General features: G+C 37.3%; 1 protein-coding gene and 1 non-coding gene across 2 annotated transcripts in view; one reads left to right on the forward strand and one right to left on the reverse strand.

Annotated features, from left to right (window-relative positions):
* The window catches only part of AP2B1 (adaptor related protein complex 2 beta 1 subunit), a 132,686-nt gene that overhangs the window by 75,908 nt on the left and 39,862 nt on the right, over window positions 1-16,916 (reverse strand). Inside the window, exons 10-12 of the mRNA XM_012808758.1 lie at window positions 11,387-11,502; window positions 8,765-8,930; window positions 7,539-7,637 (exon numbers count right to left, since the gene is read on the reverse strand). Of these exons, the coding sequence (XP_012664212.1) occupies window positions 7,539-7,637; window positions 8,765-8,930; window positions 11,387-11,502 (381 nt within the window). The remainder of the gene's footprint in view (window positions 1-7,538; window positions 7,638-8,764; window positions 8,931-11,386; window positions 11,503-16,916) is intronic.
* On the forward strand, window positions 14,278-14,384 carry LOC111727119. Its single transcript, XR_002774747.1, has one exon. It is a non-coding gene; the product is annotated as a U6 spliceosomal RNA (small nuclear RNA).

The raw sequence follows: 16,916 nt of genomic DNA on the forward strand, positions 1-16,916 counted from the left end.
TGATATCTGCTTTTTAGAGTAAGTTTATTCAATGGCATTTATTTATGCATAAGCTGTTCTAATGGCATTAGGTTATTAAAGGCAATGAGTGTCCGTTTCAACTTCTGTATTTAAAAATCATACACAAACAAAAAATATCTTTTCAGTCTGAGCAACATAGTGAGACTCCATTTCTATAAAAAATTAAAAAATTAGCCAGGTGCAGTGGCATGCACCTCTACTCCCAGCTACTCAGGAAGCTGAGGCAGGAGGACTTCTTGAGCTCAGAAATTTGAGGTTGCTGTGAGCTATGATGATGGCACCACTATACCCTAGCCTCGGCAACAGAGTGAGAACCTGTCTCCCCCTTCCAAAAAAAAAATTCTTTTAAATTGAGCCAATTTAAGGGCTTCTACGTGAATTTCTAAGTAAACAGATGAATTGATTCACAATTTAGCCACTGAAGGTAATTATCATTCAGCTCAATATCAGCAATCATCACGATAGGTTTTAGTTTTGGGTTTTTTTTTAACTGTTATTTATATTTGTTATGTTGCCTCTATTCCCATGCCATGTGTTTCTTTCTTCAGTTTCTTGTGGGATATCTTTTTCTTCTCTGCAACTTCCTCTTCTGGTTTTGGAACAATTTGGTCATTCTCAGTAAGGATCGTGTCCATATGGCAGAGGGAGCTTGTGTATGGGTGAATCTGACCAGAGCTCTGTAAGTTCAGCAACACATCTTGGGTGCTTTGTTCACCTGGATATGCTCAATGACCACAGAATCCACATCTAAACCTAGAGTTCAGCATTATGCTCTATATTTTTAAGCATGTGCAGTAAAAATTCAGCACTCTTTTTGGGCCACCAACCCTGTGCCCAGCCTCACTATTTGGCCTGGGCACACTGACCAGCTCTACCATTCTAACATCGGAATAGTACACATTGTTTCTTTAAAGTGACATCTTTCAGGGTAGAAGGTGCTCACCTAATGGGCACAATGTAAGGGTATATGGCACATCTCCTGGTGAGAGGCACAACTACAACAGGGACCTTACCTAACAAACGCAAATATTGTAACCTAATTGTTTGTACTCTCATATTAATCTGAACTTAAAAAACATTTTTTTAAAATAATGTGTTATCTTTTGGATACTTGGCTTTTCATACATACAAACCATTGTTGGCCTGGGCAGTTTCACAAGTATTCTTAATATGAATGCAAAGATTTGAACCTCTTGACTTGCATGATTTTATGGGTTTTTCTAGGTCAAGTGAATAGCAAATCATTTTCACAGTTCACCTCAGCCCACTGAGGGGAAGAACTATCCTGATAGTTTTGACTACATAGTTTTAAATGAGTTTTCTCAGTCAGGCTTTGTTTAACTTGCACTTATAATGGATTGCTGGTCAAAGACTAAAAGCATAATGAACACAGTGATACAGCAAATTAACAGAGTACTAAAATGGGAAATTTAAAGATAATCTTTATCACATTTATAGGTTATATTATCCTTCTTCTTACATGTATAAAAACATAGATAGAAAAAAAAAACACAGATGGATAGGCATCAAAATGTCTCTGGTGTTTGAAATACAGGAGTTAAAAAACAGTAATAATCATACACAATTTAGCTGATTTTGTTTCGTTTTATGGAGACTGAGGAATAACTTGCTTGTAAGGAAATCTTTATAAATAACAGCCTGAAATCTCTTTACTTAGATCTTCATTTGAAACCAAAGTTTATATATTACAAAACAAAACCAATTTGCTGTTTTAAAAGAGCAGAATACAAGCTTCTCAAAATATTAGGTCAGGGAAACAACTCCCTTTTCCTCCAGATTTTTGATACACCAATTAAAAGTTAAATTTTAATCTATATACTCAGTCCCCAAAGGACATGTCATTTAGAATTTGTAGAGAAATTATGCTTTTTATTGCACAATTAAAAGAAACACTACATTTGACTTACTAACTTAAGAGAATGCAACGTGTCTTTATGGATTAGTAATATTGTTTTTTTTTTTTTTTTTAGACAGAGCCTCAAGCTGTCCCCCTGGGTAGAGTGCCATGGCATTACAGCTCACAGCAACCTCCAACTCCTGGGCTTAAGCGAGTCTCCTGCCTCCGCCTCCCAAGTAGCTGGGACCACAGGCGCCCACCACAATGCCTGGCTATTTTTTGGTTGCAGCCGTCATTGTTGTTTGGCGGGTCCGGGCTGGGGATTCGAACCCGCCACCTTAGGTGTACGTGGCTGGCGCCTTAGCCGGTTGAGCTATAGGCCCCGAGCCTGGATTAGTAATATTGTTAAAGGTATTAAACTTTACACCATATGGTTCAAAACAAAACACTTTTCAGTTCACATTGTTTCTCACATATCAAGCAAATATTTAACCAAATGACCAAAAGGAAAAATTCCTGTAGGAATTCACAAAATTATATATTTCTGTCAAAAAAGTTTGACAGTTCCCCCCACACCCTCAAACTGCTGCAACACAGTAAACTGCTAGAGATGGTTACTGGATCAAAGGTATGGACACTGTAGATACAAATAGACACCAGACTGAAAAGTACAGTCCTAGGAGAAATTTCCCAAGACTGAAGGAGAGGAAGGAGCTCGTCCTGCTCAAACTCTAGTGTTATGCGGATGATCTGTCAGGCCTACTGGAAGGTGGCCTTCACTACCTCACTAGTCACACAGAGGCCACAAGAAGTGAAGCCAGGCAAAGTTTGTGATAAATGAAAAAAGAAACTTTTTATGATCTTAAGTTGCCGACAAATGTTTAGTGACACAGAAAGTTTGGTTCTGGATCTACTGTACTACTAGCTTCATATGCCTTCTTCAGGGGAAGAACTTCTAGAACAATCCTTACCAGGCCAGTTTTAAAACATTAACTCTTAAACTATAATGTGACATTTTAACACACCAAAAAAGCTGTTGAAAGTGCAGAATCCAGCAGGGAACCATGTCTTGTGCCTGTAAGTCCTGTACCTTGAGGGGCGGAGGCAGGAGTAAGAGATCAGCCTGAGCCAGAGAGAGATCTTGTCTCTAAAAAGACAGCCAGGCATGGGCTTGATGCCCATGGCTCAGTGGTTAGGGTACAGGCCACACACACTAGGGCTGGCAGGTTTGAGCCAAGCCTGGGCCTGCTAAACAACAATGACAACTACAACAACAACAAAAAATACCCAGGTGTTGTGGCAGGCACCTGTAGTCCCAGCTACTTGGGAGGCGGAGACAAGAGAATTGCTATAAGGCCACAGCACCCTACCAAGGAAGACAAAGTGAGACTTTGTCTCAAAAAAAAAAAATCAGCCCAGTGTGATAACTTATGCCTTGTAGAAGATCACTTTGAGGCTACAATGAATTGGGGATCATGCCACTGTACTTCCCCTCTGGACAACAGAGCAATACCTCAACTCTAAAAGAAAGAAGAAAAAGGAGGTACAGAACCCAAGGGCAATAACACAGAGATTCTGTTTCATTATGTCAGAAGTATAGCCTAAGAATTAGTTAATCAGCAGCCTAGGTAATTGTGAGGATGGTGGTCTCCACTTCCCAGGTAGAAAAACTAAGATGATGACTTAGAAGATACCACAGAAGATAATTACTAAAGTCTAGCCACTTGCATGTATTCTTTACTAATTACCTTATAAAGGTAAGATACAATCACACACACACAAAAATCTTTGAAATGAATCCTTGGATTCAAGGGTTGTTCCTTTCCCCTCCTAACTAACAATATCTGCAATTATGCTATCACACTGTTTAAAATTAAAAGAACTAAAATTTCATATATATTTCATTTAATTAATTCTCAGCATAAGGAAATAATAATACTAACTCTACTGTACAGGAAAAAGCAGCATGAGAGAAATTTGCTCAATTGTGTCCTGAATCAGTGGAAACAGCAGAAACAGAACCTCCCAACTCAATTAAAATCAACAAAATTCAGTGGACTACAGTACCCTTAAACTTAAATTGGTATTCTCCAGCTATAGTTATTAGGTTTTATTTATGTAAGAAAAAAAGAGAAAAGTTCCAGGGAAAAGACTTACATAAGTATGCTTACTCTTTTATAACTCCTCAGACCTTATTAATTAATAAGACATAAAAGACAAGCCTAGAAAAATTGCTTATTAATTATTTATAGCCAAATATAAAATAATTATCCACAAACATCTTAAAACTAGAAAAAACATACATATATTAGCTTATCCACAATAGTGCTTTAGGCACGGAAAGTGTATTCTCCAGGTTATTCTTAACTTTCAGAATAGAAAGGCAGCATAGCATAGTGGGTTAAGAACATGGACCCTGCAGCCCGACTACCTGGATTTGAGCCCCAGCTCTGTGCCATATTAATTGGGCCTCTCTGTGTCTCTGTTTCCTCAACTACAAAACAGGAATAGTAACAATACCAACCTTTATTGAGATTAAGTGAGTTAAGGCCCTGCTCTATTCTAGAAAAGGATTTAGCAAAGCTTATAAAAATGCATCTAAGGCTAGAAAGCATGAAAGAGCTAGTAAAGCAGGGTGCAGTAGCCCATGCACGTATTCCCAGCACTTCTAGAGGCCAAGGCAGAAGGACTGCTTGAAGCCAGGAGTTTGAGACCAGCCTGGGCAATATAATGAGACCCTGTTTCTACAAAAACAAATGAAAAAGAAAGAAATTAGCTGGGCAAGGTGGCTCATGCCTGTTGTCCCAGATAGCAAAAGGCAGGAGGATCACTTGAGCCTTCTGAGTATCTGGTAGACAGCAATAAGCTACGATGATGCCACTATACTTTAGCCTGGGTATCAGGCAAGACACTGTCTATTAAAAACAAAAACAAAAAACTAGAGGCAGAATAATGAATGCCACAATGACCTGTATACTTTTCATGGGCAATCCTTACATTTGATTCTAAGGTTTCAAACCATCAACGTGAAAAAGAATTCTGATCAGGCAAGCCATTCAGAAAGGCAATCAACTATACAACAACATACCTGAAAATCCAAAACTTGCTAGAAAATATGTAATGGAATAAATGACTTTAATAACAAAATGACAACAGACCCAAATAAGACAGTTTCTCATGATGACCTTTCTACAGGCTTATGGTGTCAGTGTTATTCAAAACGGCAATTCTACTAGGGTCAAAAACAACACTCTAGTTACCCAGGTCTCTATTAATGTGGCTTGAGAGGTAAATTTCAGACTATAAGAACAGTGCTACTTTGTAACCTGTAAGCAAAATCTCCCTAAACAGGTCAATCTCAGTCAAATTTGGTAAATACTGAAAGCTATTTAAGTTTGAACTCCAAAAAGAACCCCAAACACAGCTTAACTATGCTGCCTGTTAAATACAAACACACAGGCCTTAAGATAAGGTTTAGAACTTGCGAAAACAATGGAAACTATCAAAGACACTTGCCCGAATATTTACAGGTAAGCAGAGAGAGCAAGGCCAAAATTCTCTTTAGAAACTGTTTTGATAGAATGTGAGTTGTTCCAATTCTGTCATTCTATATGTACTTAAGAGTTTAAAATTAAAACATGAAACAGAGAAAGAGAAAAAAAAAACATGAAACAGAGTACAAAGAAAAAATGAAAAAACTGTTTTGAATTCATCCTAACAGAGATAAAAATGTATTAATCAAGGATCTAAACAGAGGAAGTCTAAAATCCTCAATTCAGTACAGATAAATAACCAGATGCATACATTGGTTCATGCCTGTAATCCCAGCACTCTGGAAGGCAAGGCAGGAGGACTGCTTTGAGGTCAGGAATTTGAGACCAACCTGGGCATCATATTGAGGCCCTGTCTCCATACACACACACTTAAAAAAACACACATAGTAGGGCATGATTGTTGAGTCTGGAGTTTGAGGCTACAATGAGCTATGATCATACCACTGAATTCTAGCCTGAGCAACAGAGCAAGACTCTGTCTCAAACAAGTAAATAAATAAAATACATTAATACTGATGCTTATAGAAATTGTTTTGCTTCCAATAAAGGAAGATGCTTAAGAAATTTTTTTAAAAATACTTCAAAAAGTTCTTACAAATAATTTTATTTAATTTCCTTGCTTATTTATTATTTCTTTTCTTTTTTCTTTTTTTATTTTTTGTTGAGACAAGAGTCCCACCCTATCCCCTGAGCAGAGTGCAATTGCATCATAGCTCACTGCAACCTCAGACTCGGCTGTAGGCATCTCGCTGCCTCAGCCTCCAGAAGCTACTGGGATTACAGGCACTCGCTGTGACACATGGCTGGGGTTTTCATTTTTTAAGAGTCAGGGTCTCACTCTCACTCAGGCAAGTCTTAAACTCCTGAGCTCAAGCAATTCTCCTGACTCAGCCTCCCACAGCGCTGGGACTATACCCAGCTACAAATAAATTTTTTAAAGATGTAAAAATTACTAGGAAAAATGACAGCTTAGAACTAGACAAAGTATTATAAAAGGGTTTTAATTTTTGATGATATACCATTATAAGGAGATGAAGAGAGAAAAATGGTAAATTGAGTATCTGAATCAGATTCCATGTGCAGATACAATCTTAACTCTGATAGTTAAATCTAGTCTGCTCTCGAATCTAATTAAAAATATTACTAAATCATTATGAGCTGATGATTATACTAGTTACACTAGAAAAAGGAAATTATTTTGATTTCTATAGCTCTAAAATGATGACCTGATCTTTAAGGCGAGTTGCCATACTCCTCAAATCAGAATCCACGTAAACCTCTTTTCTTCTAAACAAAAACATGAAATAATTCCAAGGAAGGCCGAAAATATTTTAGCACTTTAAAATTATCTCCAGAGGCCAGGCACAGTGGCTCACACCTACAATCCTAAGACTTTGGGAAGCCAAGGCAGGAGGATTGCTTGAGGACAAGCAAGCATTCCAGACCAGCCTGAGCAGCACACCAAGACCCTGTCTCTGCAGAAAAACAGAAAAATAAGCTGAGCGTGGTAGGGCAGGCCTGTGGTCCCAGCTACTCAGGAGGCTGAGGCAGGAGAATCACTTGATCCCAGGAGTCTGAAGTTGCAATGAGCTATGACAACACCACTGCACTCTACCCCAGGCAATAGAGCAAGACCCTATCTCAAATGAATAGATAAATTAATAAAAATTTAAAAGTAAATAACATTAAAATAATCTTCAAGAGAAAGGCAACTACTCTAGAAGGTAGAACAAAACATGAAACTATGTTGAAGCATCTACCATTTCCACATGGTACTTTTATTTGAAAGCTGAAATGAAGTCACTTAGAAGGAGGTATTATCAGAAATTGTCATTTTCACCTAAGTCAGACAAAGTCTTTTTCATATAAGGATATCCTTCAGCAACACTAAAGAGTGTCCATGTTAAATTTTCATAAATTATCATGAAAACTGGAACCAGCCTAATCATTTAAAAGCTTTATAACCAGCTACAGTTCAGTGAAACACGTTAAGCATTGTTTTAACATTTAAACAGGATCTAAATGCTATTACTCTTTGAATTAACCCCCCAAAACAAAACAAAACAAAACAGTAAATCATCTCGCACTTTTTCCAGATTTCTTACCTGTGTTGCCAAACTCAAGACCTGCTGGACCAGCTCCTGTGTTTCTGATGGTTTTTTGAGAAACAGCTTCACTATAGCAGTAAGCAGAGTGAGCTGCACCTAAAAAATGTAATTTGGTAAAGTGAAAAAAATGGCAATGCCATAATTCCCTGCCATTCTGACCAAAGGGGTGTTTCGCCACCCACAAATTATTATGGGGCTTTTCTGATAATGGTTATAAGACAAAAGTTTAAAAGTCAGCCAGTATCAACATTAGTGGTCAAAAGTATTCATCTGAAATACAAAGGTACTGAACTGAAAGCTCACTTAGCCTCCTACATGGAAAATGCATTTTCGGCACCAAAACTTTGACTGTTTATAAGACAGTTAACTGCCTGTATTTATACACTACCATACTGATGGTGATAAAACCAGTTCCTCACCAAGGCTTTTATTACTTCTACTAAAAGGTATAATTTGGGGTAAATTATGTAATCATCTGTCATACCAGGACCAGAATCAAGACAGAAGAATTATGTCAGATCACAATCAATTAGGTGTAGGCCGCTGAACCACAAAGCTACTGGCTTGCCCATATTCCTTGAATTAGGACTATTAAAATTACTGCGGTAGATTACCTAATTTGCTCTGTGTAAAAATGCCAGGGGAAAAGGGCTTAATAATTTATCTGCTTTTCTGGGCCCATGGTTTTAATTTTAGTAGGAGAGATGAACAGAAGATGGGAAGGAGACTAATCATCCACAGAAAATCTTTTCAAGCCCCACCTCAGCCCCAGGTAAAATCCGTACTGTCACGAGCCCTAGCCATTACTGACAGAAATGTGTAATCATCCTTAGGTGACAGGAAATGAAAACTGCTAACTACTGCTCTAAGCCAGTGGTTGCCAAAGTGTGGTTCTGGAAACGTAGCAGTAGCCTGAACCTTTTAAGAAATACAAATACTTAGGCCCATCTCAGACCTACTTAGTCATGTACCTAAGGTCCAGCAACCCGCACTGTAACAAGCCTCCCAGATGTTCCTAATGTTCACTGCAGTTTGAGAACCACTGGTCTAAGTTACACAGGTTTGTTACACTAGAAATCAGTACAACTGAAAAGGGTTATCCCTTTTGGGTAAAAAAATGAACATACTATACATAAATACAAAGACACAGAAGAAACTAACTTTTACTTTTTCTAAAATCTCCCCAAAGAGATCCAGGCCTAATGGGATAGATGGGAACTTACCTGAGTGCTTTCATCGTGAAAACCTTCCAGGAAGCTCTCTAGTAATTCATCTGCATTGTCAATTCTTTCAGCATACTCTCCCACAATCCAAATCATAGCTGCTCGAGCATCTGGCTCATCCAGGGAGTCTAAGTTCTCACATAGAGTGGCAATAATACTTTCATACCTAATATTAAAAAATGAACTAATGTTACTGATGGCAAAACTAAGAACTGTATTTAATAATGAAGGTTAGAGGCAAAACTGTAAATGAGGGACCCTATACCAAACTGGCAAACTATAAATTCTACAACTCTTTTAGTCAAGAGAATATATAGGTTTTATGTCAGAAGACTAGCCACCTCAAACTCTGGGCTGAAGTAATCCTCTGGCCTCAGCCTCCTAAGGAGCTGAGATTACTGGCATGAGCCACCATACCCAGATCCCAGAAGATTACAAATGTTTTAAATTTCTCTGCAATTGCATTTTAATAACTAGATCATAAATCTTTATAAAAAGTCATTAGATAGACAACAGTGCCCAAACTAGTAATGGTAACTGATTCTCAATCTACCTATCTCTCATTTTTGTAAGAGATATTTCTTTTTTTTTGAGACAGAGTCTCACTTTGTCACCTTTGGTAGAGTGCCATGGCATCTTAGCTCACAGCAGCCTCAAACTTTCGGGCTAAAGTGTTCCTTTTGCCTCAGCCTCCTGAGAAGCTGGGACTAACGTCACCTGCCACAACCCCCAGTTATTTTTAAAAATGGGGCTTTCACTATTGCTCAGTCTGGTCTCGAACTCTTGAGCTCAGGCCATCCACCTGCCTTGACCTCCCAGAGTGCTAGTACAGGCGTGAGCCACCATACCTGGCCCTATAAGAGATATTTTTTGTATTCTCTCTTCCCAAGGTACTCTCGCTAATGACTTGTTTCTCCAAAGAAACAAGTAACTCAAATACTTACTCTTTTACAGATCTTAAAGTTCTCTCATGTTTACTGTATGTTGAATCCATCCCGTTGGCTATTATAGTTTTAAAGATTAGAATGGCACTAAACTAGATAAATTAGATGTGTGGACAACTGAATAGTACACTTAATTAAGATCTGCCATATTCCAGTGTTTAAATCAGACTCTTCATTGTTTTCTTAAAAGTAAACTGCCATAACCCCTTAACAGAAACCAGAAATAGACACATTTCCCTGCCAATGATATTAAGACACATCTCCACTTTTAATTAAGAAGTTTAAAAGCTGAGTGCAGAAGCGTGCGCCTATACTTCTAGCTACTTGGGAAGCTAAGGCAAATGGATTCCTGGACCCCAGTAGTTGGGAGTGTAGTTTAGGCAACACAGTGACAACCCATCTCTTTAAAAAATAGAAATAATTAGTTTAAAAATAAGATATTAGAAACCCTACTAAGAGAGTGGTAAAAGTATATTTTCTTCTTTCCTAAAACACTGTTTCAAAAATTTTTAAAAATATACATAATATTTAATAAACCACTGGACTGTCAAAGTATTTCTACTAATTCTTGATCCTACCACTAAGCTTACTTATTTTGAGTTGCTTCCTTTATAATTACCTTTAAAGATTAATCAGAAGCTTTGGCATGAGACATCTCTATGATTGTAAGGAAAATGAGATTTATGATGCTTACAAGACCAGCTTTTATTTCACTTTCAGATTCCTTATTTACTTGTTTTCCAAATCAAACCTAAAAAAGTATTTTTGCTTCATAATCTAAGAGGCCTCAACCTGGTAAATTTATGGAGTAAAAATACACCTATACAACAGTAGTTTTAATAATTCAGAAAAGGCATGAAATCACTAATGTGTGACATGTTCTATAATTTTTCCCAACATATGCAAAGTGGACAGCACAGCCATTGTGTTTCTGGCTTTTATGGCAGGGTATGATTTTGTCATCCAAATGAGACAATTCAGGCACACAATCATTAATTATGTCTGGATAGTAAGCATAAAATGAGATTATACCCAGATAGTAAGCATAAACTGAGATTATACCCAGATTATATATAGAAATACTATTTACTGGTAACTTTGCCATCAATCTGGTTATGTTAAATTTTAACATATGCCAGCAAAGTAGACAAAGCTTATGTAGGCAGAAATTCAATACTTTTAAAAGAAAAAAAGCAGAGTGAAAATGCAGGTTTTAATCCCTGTGCTAACAACTTTATCTGTTTCTAATTTTATTTTTTAGACAGAGTCTCGCCCTGTTGCTGTATCCACAGTGCAGAGGCGTCATCCTTCTCACAGTGACCTCTAACTCCTTGGCTCCAGCAACCCTCCTGCCTCAGCCTCCTGAGTAGCTGGGACTAAGGGCATATATCACTGTATCTAGCCAATTTTTCTATTTTTAGGAGAGACAAGGAGTCTCGCTCTTGCTCAGGCTGGTCTTGAACTCCTGAGCTCAAGCGATCCACCTGCCTCAGCCTCCCAGAGTGCTAGGATTATAGCCATCAGCCATCACACCTGGCCTGTTCCTGATCTTCAATAAAATATTCTCTTATGATCAGCCACATTAAAAAGAAAATTCTTACCTAGCCAATTAAAAGGTACCTGATTTAAACATTTCCTAAATTATGTGAGGAAAAAAAGTAGAAGTATTTGGACATACTTGTTGGGGTATTTGCGGAAGATGTCCCTGATGACAACAATCGCCTCTTGGACCACATAATTTACTTTGGTCTGGATTAGATCAAGCAAAGTGCTTACACAGCGCTCTGCAGATTGCTGAGAAGAGGAACATAAAAAATTAGAAGTCAGATGATCCACCTAGTAATATTATCCCAACACAAAAGTTTTAACAATTCAGAAAAGGCCTGAGATTAATAATTTGTTACACATTTTACAATCTTCCCCAACATCTCAAAGTGAACACCACAACCATTGTGTGCCCATTTGTCTACCTTCTCCTACAGGCACATCAACTAAACTAAAAGATCAAGTACTTAATTTGCCCAAGCTATATACCAGAAGCACTAGGGAGGCTATCTGGATATAGAGATATAGAAGTTTTACATATCCACCAACTTTACTCATTATAAAATATATTGACAGATGAGTCAGTTCAAATGAAAGAACAGATAGCAAGGAGAATAGAAATGAGAAGAAACAATAAACCAACATAGGAGGAAAAAATAAGAATTAATGAATAAGTCAAATTAGGAAATCTTACAAGGTAGATTAACCACAAAGAGAAGAGAGAAGAGGCTCGATGCCTGCAGCTCAGTGGCTAAGGCGCCAGCCACATACACCAGAGCTGGTGGGTTCAAATCCAGCCTGTGCCTGCCAAACAACAATGACAACTACAACAACAACAACAACAACAAATATCCAGGCATTGTGGTGGGCGCCTGTAGTCCCAGCTACTTGGGAGACTGAGGCAAGAGAATCTCTTAAGCCCAAGAGTTTGAGGCTGCTGTGAGCTGTGATGCCACCGCACTCTACCAAGGGTGACATAGTTAAACTCTGTCTCAAAAGAAAAAAAAAGAAAGAGAAGGGTAGAGAGAAGATTCAAAATAAGCTCAATCAGAAACAAAGAAGACATTACATCTGGATACCAAAGAAATACAAAAGATCATCAAAGACTACTATAAATACCTCTATGCAAGCAAACTAGAAAACTGAGAGGAAATGAATAAATTTGGGAAAACACATCCTTCCAAGCTTGAATCAGGAAGAATACACATTCTGAACATGCCAGTAATGAGTAGTAAGATTGACTCAATAAAAATATCCCACAATAAAAAAGCCCAGGACCAGAAAGATTCACAGCTGAATTCCACCAGACCTACAAAGAAAAGTGGTACTACCCTACTGAACCTGTTCCATAACATCAAGAAAGAGGAAATCCTCCCTAACTCATTCTATTCTGAAGCCATTATCACTCTGATACCAAAGTCAGGAAAGGACATAACAAAAAAAAAATAATTACAGACCTTCATGAACACAGATGTAAAAATCTTTAACAAAATACTAGAAAAGCAAATCAAATAGCCCATCAAAAAGAAATTCACCACAAGCAAGTAGGTTTTATCCTAGGGATGTAAGGATGGTTCAACATACACAAATCTATAAATAAGATTCACAACACAAAACAGAACTGAAAACAAAACTCACATGATTTTCTCAATAGATGCAGAAAAGGCATTCAATAAAATCCAGAGTGGGCGTGGTGACTCATATTTATTATCCTAGCCCTCTGAGAGGCCAAGTAGGGAGGATCACTTGAGCTCAGGAATTCAAGACCAGCATGAGCAAGAGTGAGAACCCTCTCTCTACAAAAAAACCAGGTGTGGTGGTGTGTGCTCGTTAGGAAACTAAGGGAGGAGGATCACTTGAGCCCAGAAGTTTGAGGTTGCTGTGAGCTATGATGATGCCACTGCTCTGTAGGTGGGGCAACAGCACAAGACTGTCTTAAAAAAAAAAAAAAGAAATCCAGTATCCTTCATGATAAAAATGAGGCAGAGAAGAAATATACCTCAAAATAATAAAAGCTATATATGGCAAACCCACAGCCAACATGCTGAAGGAGGTTAAGTTGAAGGCATTTCCATTAAGAACTGGAACAAAACAAGGATGAGCACTTTCGCTACTTTTATACAACATAAAGGTACTTTATTTCTTTCTCTTGCTTGATTGCTCCAGTGAGGACTTCCAAGTCCAGGCTTCTAGGACTTTCATACAATATAAAAGTAGTGAAAGTCCTGGAAGCCTGGACTGTGAAGTCCTGGCTAGAGCAATCAAGCAAGAGAAAGAAATAAAGGACATTCACATCAGGAAAGAAGTCAAACTATCCTGTTTGCCAATGATATGATAGTGCCTCTAGAAAATCCTAAAGACTTCTCCCAAAGACTCCTATAGCAGAGAAATTCAGTAAAGTCTCAGGTTACAAAATTAAAGTACACAAATGAATAGCACTTCTAAACACTAATTAACAGCCAAGATGAGAATCAAATCAAGAACTCAACACCATTCACAATAGCTGCCCAAAAAACAAACAAATAAAAAAAAAAAAAACCCTAGAAATATACTTATCCAATGAGATGAAAGATCACTATAAGGAAAACTACAAGACACCGATGAAAGAAATCATAGACAACACAAATAGAAAAATATCTCACACTTATGGATTAGAAAATCAAACTGATAAAATGTTCACATTGCCCCAAATGATTTACAGATTGAATTCAATTCCCATCAAAATACCAATGCCCTTTTTTACAGAATTAGAAAAAACAATCCTAAAGTTCATATGGGAAAAAAAAAAAAAACCCAAATAGTCAAAGCAATCCTAAGCAAAAAGAGTTCAAAGATTCAGCTACAAGGACACTCCCTATGCCATTCCTTTGGAAGAGGAATAGAAATAACTTTAAAGTTTACAATAAGGGAAAGGCCAAATGAAGCAATCACCCATTATGTTCATAAACTAAAAGTGATGTAAAATTTTATTAATAAAATGAAAAGATGTCACAATATTGTAAGTAAAAAAGGAAAAAAAGAGCAGTGCTTGCTTCGGCAGCACATATACTAAAATTGGAACAATACAGAGAAAATTAGCATGGTCCCTGCACAAGGATGACATGTAAATTCGTGAAGCGTTCCATATTTAAAAAAAAAAAAAAAAAGAGCAGACTATGAAATAAAAGTAAATAAACAGCATGATAAATGATTTCATTTTTGTAAAAAAATATAACTTGGTGTAGAGGATTTTAAACAAGATTTAAATTCATGTCTAGCACATCTATAGGAGGGTAGAACGGGGTGGGGAGAAAGGGTGCTCTTACTTTTAACTTAGTTTTATTTTATGATTTTAGATAGTGAACAAATATAGCTTTCTAAATAGGAAAAATATAAGCTTTTTTATTTTTAAATTAAGGGATGAGATACAAATCAGCATCTTATTCTGATCCACAAAAATGAGAAATGGTAAACACTAAAAAACAGAAGATGACGAAGTGAAGAACTCCTAGTCTTAACTTAGTGCCTTAACCTCTCTACTTTTTAAAGCAAAAAAGAACCAGGGCTTTATTTATCTCCTCCTCAAAGAAACAGACAAAAGTTAACAAAAAATAGTACTATGGGATTGCTTTTCAGTACTATTTATTTACTTGATTGCTTAGTGCTTAATCTTTAACCCAACCAACTTAATATAACAAAATTATGTCATTTTTGACCTCAGGAACTTTTTCTAGAACTGTTTCAGTAATAGAAGATATCAGTTATTAGTTTTAAAAAGATGCCTTGCCTTTGAAACTTTACAGCAACATAGAAATACCTTTATTTACATTCATAATAAAAATAACAATGCCAACTCTTAGTACCTAAACTTTCCACCAAGCCCTGTTTTCTCAGCTAAGCACTAAATTCATGCTTTCTCATTTGTCCTACCTTTGAAACCAATTACACATTTTAAAAGAATAAGCTGCCTTATTTAGAAGCTATACAGGAAAGTTGATTACAATTCCCTTGCTGCTGCTTCTCCTTGTCTCATGGATGATTAGTCATAAACAAGCAATTAATCACTGCCTCTCCTGGCCCAATTAACTGTGTTTGACTAGGCAGCACTTTCAAAACTGAAACAGTTCTAGAAAAAGTTCTAAGGCAAACTCAGGTACCCTGAGATAACAGCAATAGATAAAAGACAGGATTTTTTTTTTTTAAATGCCACTAATCTGGCTCAGGAGGACAGGATTCTTGAAGGGGATCTTGAGTTTTTCATTCCTCATATCCTCTCATACTCCCATCAAGGCAGGCTCAATCAAAGGAGAAAGGGAAAGCTAAAAGAAGCTTGTCTTTTCCAGAAAACTACAGGGGACTTTCCGTTAGTGGCAATACATGACACTACTGGCCTCTAGGAATCTAGATGCTTTGAGAACACTTTCTAGTAATCCAGAGCTAAAAAATCTCTTTTAACTTCAGAATTAGATATAATTTTCATACTTTTTTTTAAAGCTATGTCAGAATGTAAAACAATGACAGTCTGGTAGAAAAGATGGTTATGTGCATCAATGAACAACAAAAAATGACCTCATGCTCATGTTACCAAAATATTTCTGAAAATTGCCTGAATTAATACTAAGTAGACAGATGGTAAGACACCTCAATTCAAAAGGAGAGGAAAAAAAAAACAACAGGTAAGTATGTGAAGCGTGGTAATAAAAAAGATGTATCAAGATCCATCTATATACATATATTTTTTTTCTTTTTTTTTTAGAGACAGAGTCTCATTTTGTCGCTCTCCATAGAGTGCTGTGGCTTCACCATTCATAGCAACCTCCAGCTCCTGGGCTTAGGCGATTTTCTTGCTTCGGCCTCCCAAATAGCTGGGACTACAGGTGCCTGGCTATTTTTTTGTTGCAGTTTGGCTGGGGCCAGGTTTGAACCCACCACCCGTGGTATATAGGGCTGGCGCCCTATTCACTGAGCCACACGCACCACCCAGAAATATATTAAATATCTTAAGCAAGTGAGCTAGCAGAACCAGGAGTAGAAACTGGCATTAATTAACTTCTTGCTGTAACAACTTGTCTGCTAAATGATTTATCAATGGTAATAATATGCAGCAACACTAATTTGAATAAAAACAAGGAAGGCCAATTAGAAATTAGGATTTCATAGAAGCTTCTCTGACACAGCACCTATCTTTGTGCTTTCATGAAGTACTTACTGGTCATACTGTACAAATTATTTTACATATATCGAGAAATCATATGGTCTAACCCTCTGACTTTAGGTAGAATTGCACATAATCAAATGGCAAGAATAAATATGAAGCTCTGAACCCACAATAACAGAGGCGACTGCTAATTTCAACAAATTTGTAAATGTGGAAAAACATAGGACTGGTGACTGAAGCATGGCAATAGGTGTATAAATTACAGCCCATATATATACTGGAAGGCTGCAGCCCAGCTAGAAACCAATATGCCCTCTAAGATCAGACAGGGGCTTGAATAGGCCTTCAAAGTACTCCTGCCCTAAAGAAATCTGCTAGTCAACAGTTCAACCTATATATACAAAAATTCTAATCAACTTGTTACCTCATTCTTTTTTTTTGAGACAGAGCCTCAAGCTGTCCCCCTGGGTAGAGTGCTATGGCTTCACTGCTCACAGCAACCTCCAACTCCTGGGCTCAAGCGAGT

Source organism: Otolemur garnettii, unplaced genomic scaffold, assembly GCF_000181295.1.
Source record: "Otolemur garnettii isolate 467f Iridium unplaced genomic scaffold, OtoGar3 scaffold00094, whole genome shotgun sequence".
Classification (NCBI taxonomy): domain Eukaryota; kingdom Metazoa; phylum Chordata; class Mammalia; order Primates; family Galagidae; genus Otolemur; species Otolemur garnettii.